Genomic DNA, 19,281 nt, shown 5'->3' with positions numbered 1-19,281 from the left:
AACTTGTCTCGGTTAGTCGTTATGTTAATCAAGCTTCCGTTGCCAAGGGCCGGGTCCATAGCAATGATTTCAGCACTAAAAACACGTCGAGTTGTGTACTTACATTCCCCGGCCGTTCAGAAATATTGTCGATCGCCTCCTGTCACGTCTGGCATACTTGGGAAACGAAAAGGTCTGATTCATCACTGATCAACAAAGCGAGACAGAAACTCTTCCAAAATGAAAAAGAACATAATTCTCCGACTTCTCAATCTTTCGAAACAAATTCGTCCATGATTCTGAACCGGAGGTAGTCGTGGTACAAAGTCACGTCACAGTCAGTTGCCGTGAACATTTTACTTGACAAACCCATTTTGTCCCGTTGAAGTGTTTTGTACTGAACTGTTGACATACTTTGGAGAGCCGTTATTTGTTGGATGTGTTCAAGTACTTGTTGCCGAGTTTGCAGGCAGTGGCGTGTTTCCTCCCCAACCGATGAGTAACACAAACTCGACAACCGTTTTAAAAAAAGTCATAGTGCGTCGAATTCAAAGCGAGCATAAAAAAATGTTAATGAAAAAGCCGGGGTTCAAACCCTCAAAATCACGTCAATTTACATAGGACATGGCACAGAGATATACTATTTGAACTTAAGAGCATGCTAGTTCAGAACTACATTGTAGTGTTTGATACAAATTGAAAACAGTGGGATAAAACAAAAAAAACATTGGAACAAAATAACTGAATTGCATAACTTCTCAAAAATATTAAGATTGACACAAGAGAGCTCGAGAGCTCGAGTCGGAGTACCGACACAACACTTTTCCCGCTTTTCCCCTGTTTTTTTAAAATCTAAGTTGGGGATAGTGTCATAAAAAACAAAAAGACTGGATCAGTTGGATTATAATTCGATAAAATATTTCATTTTCTAAGAAATTAAAAATTAAAAGAAAAATCTGACAATTAGCTTTTTTAGTGGTTTCTTATTCCTTTTCATTAAAAACTACCATCAAAATGAATAGGCCAATCTATTTCGTTACAACATCCATGTTGCAGAAAAATGTTGGGTTTTTTTTTTACCTTTGTTGTTATTTTGTAAATTGTGCGATTTCTAATAATTTATTTTTAAATAAAAGAGACAACAAAATTCCCATGACAGTGAGTCAATCAGACAGTGCGCTGGTTTACGACACAACGCGAGGTAAAACTCGTGTATTGAGCAGACGACCAGCGAACAACAAAAGCAAGATGGCGGACTCGGATGAACTCGAAATTCCCGTCAAGTTAAAAGCGATTCGCCCGTACGTTCTGCTGGCAAGAGATCACGACAAAAGGGACCCACTGGTCGCCTACTTTTGTAAGTATCACGGGGTGGACTTTGGATGTAACTCCGGTCTTGATTTATAGGAGAAATCAACTGTTGAGCTTCGGTGTCTTGACATTAATCATCCCATTCAGACACACGTAAAATACATGCACCCGTAACACCGTGCACGTTATGCACGAAGCTTCGAACATTCATTTTTATGCTTTGACTGCAACTTGCACTTAAATTTCAGTGCAATAATGAGACTGTTCATTTACATGTTTATGCAGTGATCATACACGACTACCCGTAAGAGATCACTAAATGCTGTACGTATGCGAGATCAGACAGTCATGATGGGCGTGGTGTCTGATTGGGGCGGGCGGGGGGGGGGGGCTGTGAAGGTATGGGGGTTTTTTTTCTTAGGAATAGGATCTTCTGGGGGGAAGAGCTCCATGCTGGGCCACCACTCATATTCCCTAATATGATCTTAAAAGTACCAAAAGTTGTAAATCTGATGAAAAAAACACCATTTACAAATGATTTAAGGAGTGCAAAAATTCTTAAAATACTTAAACTTTTTCTGTCATGGCCCGCCCATAGACTTAGTGCAGGAGGTCTGAGTGGTGGCCCAGTATCAAATTCTTTCCCTTCAGGGTATTAAAATTGCCGGGACAATTTTTGATAACCAGGAAATGCCAAAATACCAGACTTTTTTCCATTTATTTTTGGACCAAATTTGACAATCACTCATTTAAAAGTTGTATTTTTGTAGGTCATACAAAAATTCCATCTTATGAATAGGTCATATCTTGTATTTTAATATTCTTATATGTTTATTCCAATACAAAAAACGGGGCAAAAAATATATATACTTTAATTTGATCTCTTCAGGTGAATCTTGCCATTCCTTGTATGATAAGAATACTCACCCGTTGTCGTCACTCAGCAAACCATCGTTAAATTTGTCCTTGTCCCTCAGAGAGTGCTTGTATCTAATGACTTTGATTTTAGTGATAAAACGTAGTGCTGTGGATGACATCCTAAAGTGTAAATAAAGGTCTTGCTACATGTTCAACTACGTTTAAAAAATCACTTACATTGTCTGGTCCTATATGGGGAATTTTTCATATGGGTATAATTATATGCCTTTTCAGCTTTTCTCAAAAGTTGTAGTTGCATCAATTAACAGGTGCTCGCTTACATTTGTTAACACAAAGTGAAGGGACGACCACACTTGTTTATTTTAGGCATCAGCTAATTGCAAATTGAAAAGTAAACACAATTAGTGGCCTAGGAGCCTAGGAGGGACAGGAAGATAGTTAAAGAAATTAAGAAGTGCTAAGAATAAATGTCACAGCTTTTATCAAGTACCATTTCTGTTTACACATGTGTATTCTGGATTGATAAGTGATGATAAAATGTCATAGTCTTCACTTAGTATGTCAGACTTTATTCTTGAAATATGTGCTTCGGGATGAGAGGACTGTCATTTTTTTTTATTTACTTTGTTATTTTCAGGCAGGCGTTATGCAATGGAAACAGCCCTTGCACTGGACAAACAAGACAAATCTCCAGAGCATAGGGCGTTTTTATTTTCGTTAATGGACAGGCTAGAAAAGGTGAGGAAACAAGTTTCTTCCAATTAAGCCATAACTTATTTTTCAAAATCCTCCAGTTGCCACCATGTAAAAATTAGATGCAGCCTCAATCCTCCAAAATCGCCTGTTATTTCTTGAATGTGTTCAGTGGGGGTGACCAATGCCTCAATCCTTAAAAATCATCCAACAATCACTGTTAATGGGTTGAGGCAGTGCTGATGACATTCAGAAGCAATGCAGATGATATGGATTATAATGCAGGGCTCAATTATGCACGGCTGAGCATAAACATGCTGGGTACAGCCTACGAACTCAACACAATGCATCCTCCAAAATCAACCGACTCTTTTTTTTTTTGCCATTCAGCCTTAATCCTCCAAAATCCTCCAAAAACCGCCTGGAGGATTTTGGAGGATGTAGAAAGGTCAGGGTTAAGCCCAGCCCCTGATTGTTGACCAATCACAGCAATACTGAAATGGTCCGTTGCAAGGCATTTGACACTAGATTATTCCACAAAATCTTATCGTGGTTGTGGTATTATACAGTGAGTGAAGTTAGAGTGGCTTTAAGAAGTTATTTTTTTGTTTCGATGGTTTTGTTTCAGTCCAAGCAAGAGTTGACTCCTAACGAGATCTTGAGCAATGAGCTGGCGTCCCAGGCACACGTCGAAAACTGCTCCTTGAAGATATTTGTGTATGCAGACAATGAGGACAGGGCAGGCAGATTCCACAAGTAAAGACCAGAATTTAAGTTTTATGCAAAACCTCCAGTTTCCCCAAACAAGATTTTAAGTGCCTTCAATTTAGGGTCTAATTTTTTTACATTTTTCTATGATTAAGAATTGTCACCAGGGAAAATGGGAATAAAATCATACACTAATTTTCATTTCTGTAACAAGCTCTAAATGATGACGTTGTTACAACGGGGATCACATGACCATACCTTCGGATGGACATAGAGGGCGTTTTGGTCCAAGTGTCGATAAATAAAATAAGTGTCAATTTCTACTTTTTTTTCAGGGCAATGGTAAAGTCATTTTACAAGTCTGGTCTCCTCTTCGATGTCATGCAGACATTTGGAGAACTGTCGGACGAGGTATGTCACCATACTAATTTCTTTGAAGTCAAAGACAAGATTAAAGCAAAAAGAACTTTCTTCAACTTACAGTTCTTGTTTTTCCTTTTGTCATCAACTGCCAACAGCTGCAGCAAACAAAAAAGTACGCCAAATGGAAAGTGACGCACATCACCAGCTGTCAGAAGCGAGGAGAGACACCACACGCAGGGCCGCTGGATGAGGAAGGGGAAGAGGGTGAGTTTGTGGTTCGAATCCAACCAAGAACCGAGTTGCATCCTTGAGCAAGGCATTTAACCCTGTCCCATGACCTGTGATAAAAAGGGTACAGGTTCAAATGTCAGCTTTGTCCGTATTTCCTTTCCCTTGACACGGCTCAATATTCCTCATGATGTGTGGTCAGAGAGTATAGGTTCGAATCCAGTTGTGCCTTTAAGCAAGGCAGCTTACCTTACGGCTATTGTTCTCATGACCTGTTATAGGAAGGTCACAGGTACAAATTCATCCACTGGCCTATCATTTGTGTCCATTTGCAGGCTACTTTACCTTGTCTTTATATCCACACGACTCATGATCAGAGGGCCTTGGGTTCGAATCCAGCTATTTACTACAAAATAAATTATGTTGTGTCCTTCAGCAAGATACTCAACTACAATCATCTTGGTAGCCTTTATCATAAAACTCTGTGATAGTTGTGAGTGTTAACAATCCGTAGGAAAGGTGTTTTAAAAAAAATCCATTTCCGACTTCTCTGATTTTTTCTCAACAGGTGCCATGGCGCCCGGCAACCTCTCCTTCCCCGTCCCCCCAGGTGTGCCATCAGGAGCCTCCTCATTCCCTCCCCCGGACCCCAGCAGCCAGCAGCCTGGCCCCGCCTACCCTCCTGTCAATCCGAATCTCATCCCCCCTGGGATGCATGCCCCGCCCACCACGCCGGAGCAGCCTGGGACGTTCCAAGGGGGTATCCCGGGCCCCCAGCCTACACCGCCCTCAGTTGGCGGCCAGAATTCAAACACAGGTTCGTTGTCACGGATATCTCATCCTCCATTCTCGAGATTTTTTTTTTCAGTTGACCATTTCCCTTTGCCATAACTGTTGAGCCTGCTGTGTGGCCTCACAGCAAGTGCCTCTTTTGAAATTCTATTTTGGTTTCTCAAGATATTGATCCATTTACATGAGTTTATGACTTTGACTGTAACTCTCTTCTCAAATCCACCCTGAAATTTTTATGAGGACGCAAAGTTAAGAAAGGTACAACCCAGCCACTGTTAATACATGAACAATTTTGCCCCTTGAAATTGGAAGTACAAGAACATGTGCCATTGGCTTCCTGCACAGCTGAGGATTTTGGAGAATCCACGGAAACTCCAAACATAAATTCTGACGGAGTTAGGGTTCAATTGGCACAATTTCATTTTCACGTTCTCGTCTTTTTCTTTCTTGGAACCAGGATTCCCCAAGTTATCGACGGATGATTTCGGCAAAGCACAGAAGTACTGCAAGTATGCTGGCAGCTCGCTACAATATGACGACATACCGACGGCAGTGGATTATCTAGAAAAGGCGTTAAGGTTGCTCAAAACGGGAAAGGAATAACCGAACAGTTGGAACCAATAAGCCAGGTCGGTATTTCAACTGCGCATGCGCACAATGATATGGGTCACGGGTCATTTATCGAAGGCGTGCGCGCGAACGCGCATGGAGAAGGTAGCACCACGCTCGCACGTTAAGTACAAGCAGAAATGGCGTTCGGGTAACATCACGTCAGCGATTTCATCCTGAATGACCTTTGACCTGGACTACTTCATCGAGATATCGAACTGGCTTATTGTGTAGGGCTGCTTAGTGCAGAAATCTGCTAAGCACCGCAAATATCTGCTTAGCAGAAACAGGTTACCAGCCAAAATGCGATGCAGTGTGTATTGTTTATGGGCATTCAAGCTAAGCATTAAAATTTGCTAAGTGGTATTTTCTGCTCAGCAGAAATTGGGCCTCCGTGGTAGGATATCCAAGCCTCTGTGAAATAATCCCTGTCAGATTCCCTGAAGCATGTTCACAAGATTATTTATATGCATCATCAGCACCAGACTAAAATTTAGACAACTTTATAAAAAGGCATTTCTCAAGCCATGGGTTTGTCTCCAGGTGTGGCACAGACATCTTAATTTTAGCCCCTGACTTTGGCGATTGCTGCTCAACATGGATCGATTTTCCCCTATGAGAACTTAGGAAGATGTGGTTAAATAATCTATTCAGGCAACATTTGTTGTTAGTTGGTTCGTTAAGTCAATCATTAAGTTCTGCAGATGGTTTTTGGGTCAAAAATAGAGCCGAACCTGGGGACAAAACCAGGATTTGAAAAATGGCCATAGCTTTGATAGGGGACAGACTGTTAGGGTTACTTGTTCAACTGGGTCGGAAATGTTTAAAAGATTATTTAACCTTTAAGTGAATGACAACAAAATTATAAATTTATTGGTTTGAATCGTGATAAAGACGATGGTTGTGTGATTGATTGTGTGATAATAATGATGATGATGAAAAGTTCTGTGGCAAAAAATTGTGAAAATTGTAACATATGCAAATCATAAGGATTGACATTCAATGCACAAATGACACATCACCAGTAAATTTTGTCTCACTTCAACACAAATTAAATGTAACTTTAATCCCTGGCTAGTTGTAAACATGCAAAGAAAAGGTGTATTTATGTCTGGTGTCTGTCTCTCAAAAATGTCTTCAAAAGAATGGTTTTGCTCCTTTGCCTTGCTTTATTCAACTATGTGTTGGGGTTTTTATGAGGATGTCTGTGTGGGTACGTTTTGTATGTGAGTAGGAGAAAGTGCTTAGATAAATGATGAAATAATTACAAATGATATGTGAGATAGACGTGAACCGTGGCCTAAAAAGATAATTTGTTGCCGTCTTGATTATATTTGTCAACTTACTGCAATTTGTTTTATATGTGTGCAAATAAACATGTATATACCTATATGTAGAACTTTGTTTCACGTCTTTTCTCTTTTGGGGGTTGTGTTACACGCCATTCTTCATCCATCACCCTGCCCCGCCCTGCTCCACCCCACCCCACCCCATCCCGCCCAAGTTCTATAGCAGGATTGAATTAGTCAATCGAATTCAGATGTTTTTCTTGGTTTCTCCTTCAATTCTGTTTATAGAAAGAAAAAAAAATTAAGTGATTTCCCCTCTTGTGTTTTGATAACTTCGGTTAGCAACAATGGGTCAGAATGTTTATTAAGGAAGAAAGTTAAAAGGTGGTCGTAGGCACCGCCCGGATTCGAACCGGGGATCTCCTGTTTACTAGACAGGCGCTTTAACCGACTAAGCCACGGCGCCGCGTTATTCAAAGAAGATGTTGTATTTGCTGATTTTATTTTGTTTGTAAATCGTTACAAGAACAAAACAAGTACCATTACGCCCGGTAAGGGACTCGAACCCTTGACCCTCAGATTAAAAGTCTGATGCTCTACCGACTGAGCTAACCGGGCTCCGGAAACTCATATTTGCTGCATACTTAAGAATCCACATTATAACTGTATGTAAAAAAAAAAAACACACAGAGAGAAAAACCAAAATGGAAAATAAAACTAAAGCAACGACCGGATTCGAACTAAGAATCTCCTGTTTACTAGACAGGCGCTTCAACCAACTAAGCCACGGCGGCAGCTGTTCACAAGGTGCACCATTTTTCTTGTATTTATATCTTATTTTGTATACAAGGTTAAAAACAAATTAAGCAACTTTTTTCGCCCGATAAGGGACTCGAACCCCTGACCCTCAGATTAAAAGTCTGATGCTCTACCGACTGAGCTAACCGGGCTCTGAACACAAATTTTGCGAAGTAAGTTAACCCATTTCCAAAACAATTTTAAGAAAAATAATGATTTGTTTTATATTACATAACAAAAAAACAGGCACCACCCGGATTCGAACCGGGGATCTCCTGTTTACAAGACAGGTGCTTTAACCAACTAAGCCATGGTGCCACGCTAAAAAGATACCTTTAAAGGTAAAGAACATAATGTCCAGTTTACCAAAAAAGAAAGTTTGATCACCCGCCCACCCCCCCCCCAAAAAACCCCGATAAGTTTCAAGCATAAAAGATAATCCGATGAAGAATTACCCCCCCCCCCCCAAAAAAAAGGCACCGCCCGGATTCGAACCGGGGATCTCCTGTTTACTAGACAGGCGCTTTAACCAACTAAGCCACGGCGCCGATATAATAAACAAAAACAGAAGTTGATGATACCGGAATTCCTATTGCACACAATTATTTTAGGGCCGATATAGTTATGATGTATTAGTGATAATTAGTGAGTTATTTTGATTCTCCCTGTAAACTTGAATCTTTGAACATTTCTGTTGGAAGTCAATTGCTTTATTTTTTTTTAAAAATAATTCATTGATTTATCAATTTGTGTAGTAAATACGTTTTCGATTGATTTTCTGTAAATTGGAGGCAATGCGATTTCAGCGGCTCAAGAAACTGCTCATAAAAACCCAAACTTGTTTTTCTAAACAGAATTTATGAATTTGTAAAATTAATTTCACCTGTTCTTTTACCCTATTGACTTTTAATACACTTAACCCCATTCCTGCGGCTAATCCTTGTACGGAATAAATAACTCCAAGCAAGAAAACAAACAACCAGAAGGTGGACATGTTTTAGGCATTGTTAACGGATTGTCTTATGAATAATTCATCAAAACACAGGTGCCCCCATTGTTGACAAAAGTCTGGCCCCTACTGAAACATGAATGAAGCCCAAAAATGATGTTATTGTGAGCGGGTCAGCCGGACAATGGTTACCCCGGGAGAGCGTCTTTGGCCCCCGGTCAATTCATTCGATCGGCGCGCTGGTGGTCGTGCTTGGTCAATTACCTATAACGTCAAAATTGCACGAGTAGTTGAGACTGCAGTTTCACTTGTACAGTCTTGGAACACGAAGGGCGTACCCTGAATTTGTGAACCGGGAATAAACATCAAAGCAATATCTTTGATTTTAACCGTTGCCCGGAGATGAAGCAGTGACTGATGTTTTGATTTGGAGATGAGAGGTTTCACTCTGTCACGCGGACAGTTCCACCCAGGCATGGCATCCTTCATTATTAACAAGCACTCGTAATGGACTGAGTACCTGCCCAGACAGATTGCATTATTAAAAACAGACGACAACCTCTTGATTTATCAAACTCGGAGGCCAACGAGTCGACAATGTCTGATGTTGGGGAGGCTAAACCGTCCCGTTGCAGGCACTCACACGGTGAGGAGGATGAGAGCACGAGCAGGAAGACCGACCAGAGTAAGGGGGTTCGAAAGCCCTCAAAGACGCCCTCCCAGGCAAGCTCCGTGAGGTTCAACAATTCCCAAAAGGATCCGGGCTCCCAGGTTTCTGTGCCGCTCTCGCACAGTGACAGGAGGTCGTCTGGTACCTCAGAGGTAGCCTCAGTGACAACCAAAGATTCTATCAATGAGGCATCGGAACCAGAAAACCTCTCCATTGATGATGAGGCGGCCGAGAGAGCCTCACTGAGGTCCTCTGGCAGTACGAGGTCCGTGTCGGGGAACCTCACATCAGAGAGGGCCCCGTCAGTGGACTACTCAACAGATCTAGATCTTTCGCAAAGTGCCTCGTCACTCAGAGGAGGTTCCGACAATAGAAGCATGGGAGGCGTCTCCGATCTCTCCAAAAGAAGTGCACCCAGTGAGGTATCAGGTAAGAGCCTCAAGGCCTCAAAGAGTGATTATAACGTTTCTGAGGATGGAAGTAGACATTACCCGAATCAAGGTGCAAGTGAGAAATACGAACCATCTGAGAACGGAACGAGTGAAGTATCTAAGGATCCGGAGGTTACAGCTGATGAGGTTCCTCGGGGGGAAACCAACACGGCCGCCGTCTTTACCTCCTTCATCCAAGCCTTACGTGAGGAGACGCAGCGCCTAGAGAACACCGAGAATCTTAGAAAGTTCGAGAGTTCCCACGTCCGAGGGATCCTGGGCGAGCTGACGGACACGCTACGAGACAGTGAGGATCAGAGCCTGAGGCTCTATGAGGGGATTGAGGCGATCCGTGAGGCAGCGCAGGGACTGAAGAGAACCCTGGAGGCGCGGCTGAACCGATCAACTGATGCTGAGGCTGAGGTGATGATGGAGGGACAAGAAAACACAGGTAAGACATTTTGATCGTTTTCAGCTGTTTATTGAGGTTTTAATTTCATAACATCCATTTTTATATAATAGTGATTAGAAAAGTAATGACCTTTGCAGGGAATTATGGGCATGAGAAACCAAGTTTTATGAAGGACCTCAATTTCCCATACCACGTCCATACCTTGATGAAGAATAACCCAACACATGTGGTCCTCCTTTATGCCGACTCTTACAATCAGGCCCCCAGGTCTCGGTACAATAATAATACCTTCCCATAAATAATAAGACCGCAATATCATGCCAAAATGACGCTCGTGAGATTGTGGGTGGTCTACTGAGAATGGCTGGCACGTTCATCTGCCTGAACTTGATCATCGTGCATGCCACACCCCAAAAGAGGAGCTGATACATGTATAAAGACAGATAAACGGATCTTGAGGGTGGGGTCTCGAAAAACTCGCGCCTACGCAAAGCTACTCCCGCCCTGAGTCAATCATTATGATCAAATATTTCAAAAATTGAGATGAAAATCTTACAAGAAGAATAGCATTCACACCTGATCATTAGTACAGCGGACCCATGTTAATATTTTGCTCTGGCCAGATCAAGTCAACTTTTGGTGACTTCTCCTGAACAAACAATCGGCTTTACATTGTACACTAGCTAATCCAACAACCTGGCACGGCCAATACTCGGTATTAACGCGATATGGGTGAGGCGTAACCATACGATCACAAAACAGTGCAAATAGACATTCAGGATCACGATTGTGTTGTATATCACCCAATATCAACGCCGCCCCAGAATAAACGCCGAATAATAAAAGCCACGGCAAAATAGAATTTGTTCATCATTTATTAATGAAGCAAAGAACAACACTGAAGCAATATTGGAATACAGCATCAAATACAGTGGACTGGGCCGCACGAGGCATTTGGAGAGAAATTGTGGATGTTTTGTCGACGATTTGGATCTTTCGGGATCATTCGTTTGATTGCGAAGACCTTTGCGAAGTCACGAACGTATTTGGAGACTTGTTTAACTTCGAGGCCGACGCGCGAATTTTCAGCCCGGGCGAATCGGTTCTGAATAGCCGCCGAACTTCAGCTGAACTTCAGGTACATTTGAAACCTTTGCCTATCTTAAAACACATGGTTTAAAACAAAGTTTTCTCATTATGAATCATTACTCATTAATACAGACTTGTATTATTCTTCTTAATACTCAATCAATTTTGCCAACATTTTCCAAAAATTGTAATTCCACAATTTGGATAATTTTGTTTTCTCTGAATTTGACACAAGAATTTCTTGAGCTGATAAATCGATTGGGAGACTGTTAGGACGAATTTCCTGTTGTAGCCTCTTTAAAAGTTGTTGTTTGAGTCTTTCCTTTTCTGCAATTAATTTGTTCAGTTTCTTCGTTTGAGCATGAGTGGCCAAAATGTACACGGATCGCCATAATTGCAATGAGAACAATCAAAACCCATCGGTAAATACCTCCTTTACGAGGTCAAACCCTTCGCTTTATTAAAGTTTCCCAAGAGTTTAAAATCGGCATTTCAATTTTTCATGTGCAAGCCTCATCATGTACAAATAATTTAGCATATTACATGTCCTAGCACCACATGTACTATGCATGGCTCTGTTTACGCTGTCATAGCAACGGTATTTGCTCTTCGGCTCGGCCGTGAGGTTTCCCAGCAAAATCGACAAACTGTTGACATTAAACGAAGAGTAGAATTAGCGCGCGAAGTATTGTGTTAATCCTAATTGACGAGTGAAGTGTTTTGATGTTTGTCGTTTTTGGCCATTGAAAAATCTTGGTTCAGTTCGTGGATTTTCATCAAAGCCTGAGAATCATAAAGTTTGTTAAGTTCTGTCAAAACGTTAAAGTTTGAAGCTTATTGGAATTGAATTGGAATTTAAGCATTTCTCGCGACACCCACACTCCTTTGCGTTTGTTCTGGTATAATCATTCCAGTGAATGACTTGCAACGAGCAAATGTTATTTCTGTCATAAAGTGTCAAGAGTTTGTTCTGACTAAAACTAAACAATATGATAAACCGATATTGTGTGGTATGAATCCTGGAAACGGTTAAGTATTGATTCGAACTTTGACCACAGAAAACCTCGGATCTCTCGCTTTAGAACTTTACATTCGTCATTTTACAGACAATATGTCATTTGTATTTGATGGACATTTCGAAGTGCTCAGTCTGAGCTGTTAAATTAATTATTATAATCCACTCAATAAGTTTGCGGTTTATCGAGAAATTGTGCTCCTTATTGTCATTATTTGAGACCTCAACAAAACTGAATATTTTTTTTTTCTAAATTCCAGACGTTTAGTTTTCAGGCTTTCCGTTGATGATTAAACAGGATAAAGTATGGCAGACTTGGACGCCATTTTTTTTTTTCATTTCAGTGCCAAAAGATTTACATGAGATTGTACCTTAGGCAACGTTGGGATGGTCTGAGGTTGCCATGGTGATGATTTGCAGTCAGCGAACATCGAGCACATGCGCATATATGTGAAGGGTTGTTGAAATGTAGGTCTGATCATGTTTGTGCTAGATACTCCAGACAAGCCGGGGCCTGGTGCGTAAAGCATGCTGAGCTGATATTGTTTGGCTTAGCAAAATTGAATTACCAACGAGAATTTAAAGGGATTTTCCTCTGCATGTGGCAGGTTCTCAGTTGTTTTTGCTTAGCGGAGTACAATCGCCAAGTGCTATTCTTGGCTCCGTCAAAAGGCTCACCTAATTTTGGGGTTTATTTCAGATAATAAAAAGGCTCATTCGAGGGCAGTCGCCGCCGTTTCAGCTGCTAAGGCGTTACTGGCCGAGGTAGCACTCGACGTGACGGAGGCTGCCAAGATGGCCGCCGAGGCGGAGACGGCTGCGGCGGAGGCAGCGGCTGCGGCTGAGGAGGTGGTCGAGGAGATTGGAGAGATCGAAGACAGGCTTGATGAGGTTGAAGATGGGGAAGTGGAGGAGCAGGAGGAGGAAGAGAAGGAGATACCGGTAGGGGAGGACGCAGGGAGGCAGAAAGATGAAGAGGATCGTGAAGCAAGTGATGATGACGATGATGCAGGACAGTCTGGGGAGGATGCCCATTCACATACCTCCTCTCGCCTTGAAGACGACAATGAAGATTTACAGACCAAGGAAGATGGAGAATCGGATAGGGAGGATGAAGACAGGGAAGAGGATGTTGCACAAGAGGAGACTGAGAAAACAGACGAGAGAAAGGCGGAGACTCCTAAACCGCCGGAATCGCCAAAGAGGAGGAGGAGTATTAAAGACAACGTCATGGAATGGCCCTATCACATGTAAGAGTTGTTCAAGTTACTTTTAGTTCAGACAGGCATATGACTTCCATTTGTTTGTTTGTCTGTTTGATTGGTTGGTTAGTTGTTCGTTTTCTGTTTTGACGACATGTAGATAATGATGTGTAAGCCTAGGTTTTGAACTCAGTGTATCGTGAAGTTTTTCTTTGTTTACCGATACTAGTTTTATTCTGGTTCTTGCAGTATTACAGTCATTAGCAACAACTTTTATTTTCTTTTTGCCTAGATTGAATCTTCCAGACGATGACGTCACGGACGACGAAATCGGCTGCGTAGTCCGCTACAAGGCCGAGTACTTCACATCCTCGAGCCCAGACTTCTGCTGCGTGGTCAACAACCACATGAGCGTGGACGCGGTTGGGGACAGCGAAGAGTTGGTCAGCCACGTTGTGAGCGTAGAACACGTCGAGGACTCCCCGGGGGGAGAGCTGGAAGCCCCCATCGTGGTGGCCGTCCCGTACGGTGTCAGTCCACGCATGATGAGTACCAGGGAATTCGTGGTCAAGTTTAAGAGTGGGAACGAGGATGAGTGGAAGGTTGTCCCTATGCTGGCAACGGATAGCTCGTTTGCAGAACACAAGGTTCGCAACTTTTGTTAATTTGCACTAATTATGTAGATTATAATACAAAATCGGGGCATTTATTGATACGGTTGATAGGAGACTGAGTGATTTATGACTGACTTGGTTATGTAATGGCATGATGATGGCGACATTGACAAAAACAACAATCTTGATTCAAAGTTGCAATCGAGTCAGTCACAAGTCGAATTTCAAGTCAGGTAACAAGTAGAGTTAAAATACATTTCATATGTGATGACATGCGATTATCTTGTGATGACTTGTGATGACTTACAATAGCTTGTGATGATAGGGATGACTTGTGATGACTTGCGATAGCTTGTGATGACTTGTGCTGTAGATTAACACCTCTTCTTGATTAAAATTTGATTTAACAATCTGGATGCAACACCGTTAACTTCTCTCCATCTTGTTCCATGCAGGGTCCTTTCGCCGAGGTTCGCACGAACCAGCTCGGCTCCTTCGCAGTCATCGCCCGCCTCATCAAGGACCGACAGACCATCACCAAAAAGGGAGGCGTAGTCAAATCCTCCTCCGATCACCGCATGAACGTCGCGTACCCTCCCGGAGTCTGTAGTCTCATGAGCGTCACACTGCAGGTACGGCGTGCTACAAATTGTCTTGCGGCGAGTTTGAACAACAACTAATCGCTTATTAGGCAAACTTTGTGAATGTGGTGTCTGCAAGGTGAATTTTCACTACAATTTTGGCAATCAGGTTTTACTGAGAACAGGACACCGGGTTTTAGTGGACAGCTTGGCATCATAATTGTTCGATTCTCTGTACTGCTGTCCTCGAGTCTGCAAAAGTGTCGTTTAAGTTACTTAACTTTTTCTTGATTTTTTTTTAAGGTTCAACCGGCAGAGCAAGCGGTGAGTGATCTTCGAGCGCGCATGCGCCACTGCTCAGACCTCATCGCCGCAAGTCCGATCATCACCCTAACCCACTCCTCCAACAAGCCCTTCGAGAAGCCTGTGACAGTCACCATCCCCTGCCCTCCAAACCCGCTCAAAGTCCCGGCAGCTGGTGGTGTGAGCTCCGCTAACTCCCCGTCGAAACCCGCGGAGAAGCAAGCCCCGCTGTCACCGGACGGAGCAGTCATCATACGGGGGACCAAGAGCAGTATCTTCGGCGGAGACCCAGCAAACGACACGCTGCATCTGATGCACCGGCAATCTAATTGGAACTACTGGAACGAGGTGGAGAATGCGCAGTTCAAGCAGGTCCGCAAGGATCTGGTGTCAATCGAGTTGGATAGACCCATGGACAAGTAAGAGCCACTGATGTGATTGCCACTGCGGCCAATTTACATCTGCAAAGCAAAACATCGTATTAATTTCTTGTCCTATTCCACCAACAGTTACCTACCAACATCCTGAAGTAGGCCTTGATCTATTTAATATCGATAAACTACCTAGATCTTTATAGTCGTAATACTAACATTGTGATAGGCAAGATCAGCTCCTTCAATTCTATTTGGTTGCGGTATACTCGCTGCAATGAGATTCGAAGCAGCCAGCCAATCACGGCAAGCTCGGTGGTCGAGTGGGTTCGAGTCCCACCAAGTAATTTGTGAACTTTTTCTCACAATAACTCGTGTTTTTTAAAATACGTCGGGGAAGAGAAAAACCAAATATTGAAGTCTTTCAACAGGCTGTCAAAAGCATCAGCAATAACGATGTCCAATTTCCTCCACAGGCTCCTCATCCTTCGCATGACCTCAGACGGACGCTACCCAGCCAAGAACGTCGCCCAGACCTTCGAGAGAGCCCTCCAGATCAAATACGCAAGCATCATCCTCCATCATCGAGTAGACGACCCACAGCGCGTGGTGGTGCAGTGCGTGCCGGCAAGACAGCTGGATAGTGCCCTCAGACGGCTGAGCCAGGATGGGTATGAAGGACCACCGGATCCCAGCGTAGATGTACCCATGTCGGAGGGACAAGAGATAACTTTGAAGTATGCTCTGGGACTTTTGAAATATCGGTTTATCTCCGACTTCGGCTTTAGACTCCAACTTAAAGATCTCAGGCCTTGATTTAGGAGGCCCCAGCTTAATCTGGGTCCATTTCTGTTCTTCAGGCACATAAAAATCCAAAGTTGAATGTATTTCCAAATGGTTTGAACGTTGAATGCATCTAAATGGCTTGGAACCAGAGATGACGTCATGCCGGTGACGTAGCCAAGATAAGCATATATGAGACATTCCAGGCCAATCGGCCCACAAGTAGTCCTATAGCCTCCTCTTGTTCTTGAAGTACTATACGTCCTGTTCTTGATAGGCTTCTGTATCCTTACTTTTGATCAAAAAACGTACATTTTTATTCTTGATGACAAAGTTTCTTTCCTCCTTTATCCAGGTTCAGCGGCAACATCAAGATCGTGGGCCGCGACCAAATCACCTTCACCTTCCATTCCCATCGCAGGAACATGGTCGAGTTCCTCATCGAGGAGACCAACAAGTTCGGCAACCACAGCTCGGACGAGTACCGTGGAATGGCCGAGTTTTACGGCACGCCGCGCATCACGCTCGCTGACATGGAAGATCCGGAGGAGGTCCGTCAAAAATGATGTTTAAATTATTATTCTCCTTAATTATTTTTCTTGATAGCACGATCGAAACTTTGGCCACTACATTCTTATTGGTCCACACTAATAATTATATCCTCTGCTGCCTCTTAAGGTCCTTCTTCGAGAGGCTGAAGCCAAGGCAGCCGAGAAGGAGAACAAGCGCTCCGGAGCATCCATGCTGACCAAGGCGGAGAAGAAGAAACAAGAGGGACTGGACGGAGGTGGCAGGGACTACCAGAGTCTCCGGAAAGTAGAGTCGGATCTCATCTGTAAATTGTCGGTCTTGTTACCAAAGGTAGGCAGGAGTTGACATGTCGAGGTATTTTGGTCTATCTTTCCGTTTAATTGTTTTGCTGTATGACTTAGTATACATTTATTTTGTCTCTTGCAACTGCCGTTGTCGAGATGCTGCTAAATCTGCTTGGGTGTTGTTGTTGTTGCCGCTTCCCTGCAGTCACTGTCGATACGTTGCTGCAGTTTTTGCTATTGCTACTGCCGTACTATACATGTATTTCATCGCTGCACTGCCCTGATAAACTGCAGCTGTTTCTCCTAAAGGTGTTGTGAAGCTGTCACACATGTTGTTATTGTAGCTGCAGTTTCTATAGAAGAATTGTGTTCATGTCAACTACAAAAGTAAGATTTTACATTTCTCTTTCACCAGGCCGAGCCGGACCCTCCACTACCTCCCAGCCGATACCGTGCCACCGCCATCGACGCTGGAGGTTTGACCGTTTTCAGTTTCTTTTCCCTCATAATTTGTTGATTATCTGTTGATCAATAATTTGTTGGCGGGAAGTCAAAACCATAAAAACAGAAGGCTGTAGAATTATTGATAATTATGTCGGAGTAAATTCATCTGAATGTTTTATTTGATCACTTAAAATGCTCTCATAATGTTGTCGGGAATTTTTGGACACTATAGGTTTTGTGAGCAACGCCAATCTTCGTTGGTTATCCTCGGAGCTTGGTAATGAGTGGGAATCTTTAGCTACTGTGCTGGGAATCAAGAGAAGCCGACTGCAGAGCATCAAACGGAACAACCCCATCAAGGTTAGACCGAGTTACATGTGGATTTAATACTATGACCTGACGCACAAGAACATTGGCGTCACTTTTAAAGAAAGCCCTCTACAGAGTGAAAAGGTTTGCAGGCAAGCATAGACCTTGCTAATAGCTTTAAACACAAACGTTAAGTTGTGCAAAATATTTTAAAACGTTGTCAGGTTTGAAATAAAGGTATAGACAAGAAGACGTTACTGGACAGCACTGGTACTTCGCGCAAGCGCCCGTCGCATGCGCACGCCATCTTCAACTTGAGGCGCGCGCGCATTTTGGCAACCACATTGCGAAGATGAGAGCCAGTGGTATACCAAGTCCGTATGTTTGTAATTATCGCTATTAGTCCAAACTTTAACAGGCATGTATAGCATATGTATGTTATTATTACTTACGTTTCCTTGAACTGACTTTGGTAACGCTGTTTTCTCCCAAAGGTGGAGCATCAAGTGCTGGACATGTTGGTAACATGGCGGAGTATGCTACCACGAGCCTACGACAAGGAGAGGAAACTCTGCCGGGCGCTGGTGCGATGTGGACGGTACGACCTGGCCGAGGAATTGAAGGAACGCGACGCTAGCAACACGGAGATCAATCACATCGCTCATAATAACAATCTCAACGTGCTTGATATGGATGAATACTAGGAGTTTGGGTAGAGAGAGAAAGGATAAGGAAAGGGTTGGCGTCTACAAAACAATAGAGGGCGCTAGTAATTAATTGTATGGGTAAATTGCACGTTGTGTACAGCTCTCTGCAATTGCATCGATTATTTTTTTCAAAATGCACTTAAAAAAAAACATGGTTTAAAAAAAACTCACATCCATATTACCGCATAATAACCTTTTCCCAGGCATCATCACAGCGCCCCCAATCGATTAGGCAGGAGAGGCTGTTTGGTAGACTAGTTACAAGTCCTTTCTTTATTGATTTATGATGAGTTTTTTGGGGTGTGAAGAGGAAGGCAGTTCGGGGTTCGTCGCGGGGTATTTTGGTGGGGAGGGTACTTTTTCTTGGGTAATTCAATTCATGCCTTATAAACAGAGAGATAGCTTATATAAAATGAGTTGAACTGTTAAAGTTGTTTTTAAAGCACCTATCTACACATACAAGATTACATGCAACTAACAGAGTTCAACCAATGTTTTTTAAAACAAATTTCATCGATACTCGTGAAAATGCACGATTTTACGCACCTTCACTTTGACCTACGCACAGTCATTGGTGTTACTTTGATGCAACTACATGTAATAATATTTTGTACTTCAATATTCGTAATTTGTAAAGTAATTTTGTTCATAACTTGTTGCAATATTATGACAACCAAATAAATTATGCACTTATTATTTAATGTTAATCACACATTTTCACAAACCCATTTTATGTTCAAATCTTTGTACGAGTTTTAATTTTTTTTTGCATCATATAATAAAATCAGCAAATTTACCACATTTGCGTTTGTGTCCCACTTTATATGCACCTTTGGAACCCACTTCATGTCAATGAAACCGTCCGGAATTCAAGACTGATTAAAGATGATAAAAGATTATAAAGAACAACTAACTGCAAATCAGGAAAAAAGGTAAT

At 42.5% G+C, this 19,281-nt stretch overlaps 2 protein-coding genes and 5 non-coding genes across 8 annotated transcripts; 2 read left to right on the top strand and 5 right to left on the bottom strand.

Moving 5' to 3' along the window:
- Positions 1 to 1,156: 1,156 nt before the first annotated feature.
- On the top strand, positions 1,157 to 6,961 carry LOC119746000 (vacuolar protein sorting-associated protein VTA1 homolog). Its single transcript, XM_038222748.1, has 7 exons — positions 1,157 to 1,336; positions 2,807 to 2,907; positions 3,491 to 3,618; positions 3,906 to 3,981; positions 4,089 to 4,197; positions 4,730 to 4,978; positions 5,411 to 6,961. The coding sequence occupies exons 1-7, from the start codon at positions 1,228 to 1,230 to the stop codon at positions 5,554 to 5,556; spliced, it is 918 nt and encodes a 305-aa protein (XP_038078676.1). The 5' UTR covers positions 1,157 to 1,227; the 3' UTR covers positions 5,557 to 6,961.
- Positions 6,962 to 7,243: 282 nt separating this feature from the next.
- Trnat-agu lies at positions 7,244 to 7,317 on the bottom strand. Its single transcript has one exon. It is a non-coding gene; the product is annotated as a tRNA-Thr (tRNA).
- Positions 7,318 to 7,396: 79 nt separating this feature from the next.
- Positions 7,397 to 7,469, bottom strand: Trnak-uuu. Its single transcript has one exon. It is a non-coding gene; the product is annotated as a tRNA-Lys (tRNA).
- Positions 7,470 to 7,728: 259 nt separating this feature from the next.
- Positions 7,729 to 7,801, bottom strand: Trnak-uuu. Its single transcript has one exon. It is a non-coding gene; the product is annotated as a tRNA-Lys (tRNA).
- Positions 7,802 to 7,893: 92 nt separating this feature from the next.
- Trnat-ugu lies at positions 7,894 to 7,967 on the bottom strand. The gene has a single exon. It is a non-coding gene; the product is annotated as a tRNA-Thr (tRNA).
- Positions 7,968 to 8,123: 156 nt separating this feature from the next.
- On the bottom strand, positions 8,124 to 8,197 carry Trnat-agu. The gene has a single exon. It is a non-coding gene; the product is annotated as a tRNA-Thr (tRNA).
- A 568-nt stretch (positions 8,198 to 8,765) lies between these two features.
- LOC119745452 (death domain-containing protein 1-like) lies at positions 8,766 to 19,145 on the top strand. Of its 2 annotated transcripts, XM_038221802.1 has the most exons (12): positions 8,766 to 9,721; positions 9,770 to 10,150; positions 12,916 to 13,465; positions 13,710 to 14,064; positions 14,487 to 14,663; positions 14,916 to 15,334; positions 15,763 to 16,023; positions 16,425 to 16,620; positions 16,748 to 16,930; positions 17,300 to 17,360; positions 17,561 to 17,688; positions 18,132 to 19,145. In XM_038221802.1, the coding sequence occupies exons 1-12, from the start codon at positions 9,196 to 9,198 to the stop codon at positions 18,339 to 18,341; spliced, it is 3,447 nt and encodes a 1,148-aa protein (XP_038077730.1). In that variant the 5' UTR covers positions 8,766 to 9,195; the 3' UTR covers positions 18,342 to 19,145. The 2 variants fall into 2 exon arrangements, with proteins under 2 accessions (XP_038077730.1, XP_038077729.1); XM_038221801.1 differs by having other exon boundaries at positions 8,766 to 10,150.
- Positions 19,146 to 19,281: the final 136 nt, after the last annotated feature.

The sequence above is a fragment of the Patiria miniata genome, unplaced genomic scaffold (assembly GCF_015706575.1).
Source record: "Patiria miniata isolate m_02_andy unplaced genomic scaffold, ASM1570657v1 HiC_scaffold_7, whole genome shotgun sequence".
Lineage (NCBI taxonomy): Eukaryota > Metazoa > Echinodermata > Asteroidea > Valvatida > Asterinidae > Patiria > Patiria miniata.
Note: the sequence above shows the minus strand (reverse complement) of the source record. Positions and strands in the feature narration are given on the sequence as shown.

Coding starts and splice junctions, on each gene's coding strand:
- LOC119745452 (XM_038221801.1), top strand. CDS start 9,196: ATGTCTGATGTTGGGGAGGCTAAACCGTCCCGTTGCAGGCACTCACAC. Junction 14,065..14,486: donor GCTCGTTTGCAGAACACAAG/GTTCGCAACTTT, acceptor TGTTCCATGCAG/GGTCCTTTCGCCGAGGTTCG. Junction 16,024..16,424: donor GGACAAGAGATAACTTTGAA/GTATGCTCTGGG, acceptor TCCTTTATCCAG/GTTCAGCGGCAACATCAAGA.
- LOC119746000 (XM_038222748.1), top strand. CDS start 1,228: ATGGCGGACTCGGATGAACTCGAAATTCCCGTCAAGTTAAAAGCGATT. Junction 3,619..3,905: donor AGGGCAGGCAGATTCCACAA/GTAAAGACCAGA, acceptor CTTTTTTTTCAG/GGCAATGGTAAAGTCATTTT. Junction 4,979..5,410: donor CGGCCAGAATTCAAACACAG/GTTCGTTGTCAC, acceptor TCTTGGAACCAG/GATTCCCCAAGTTATCGACG.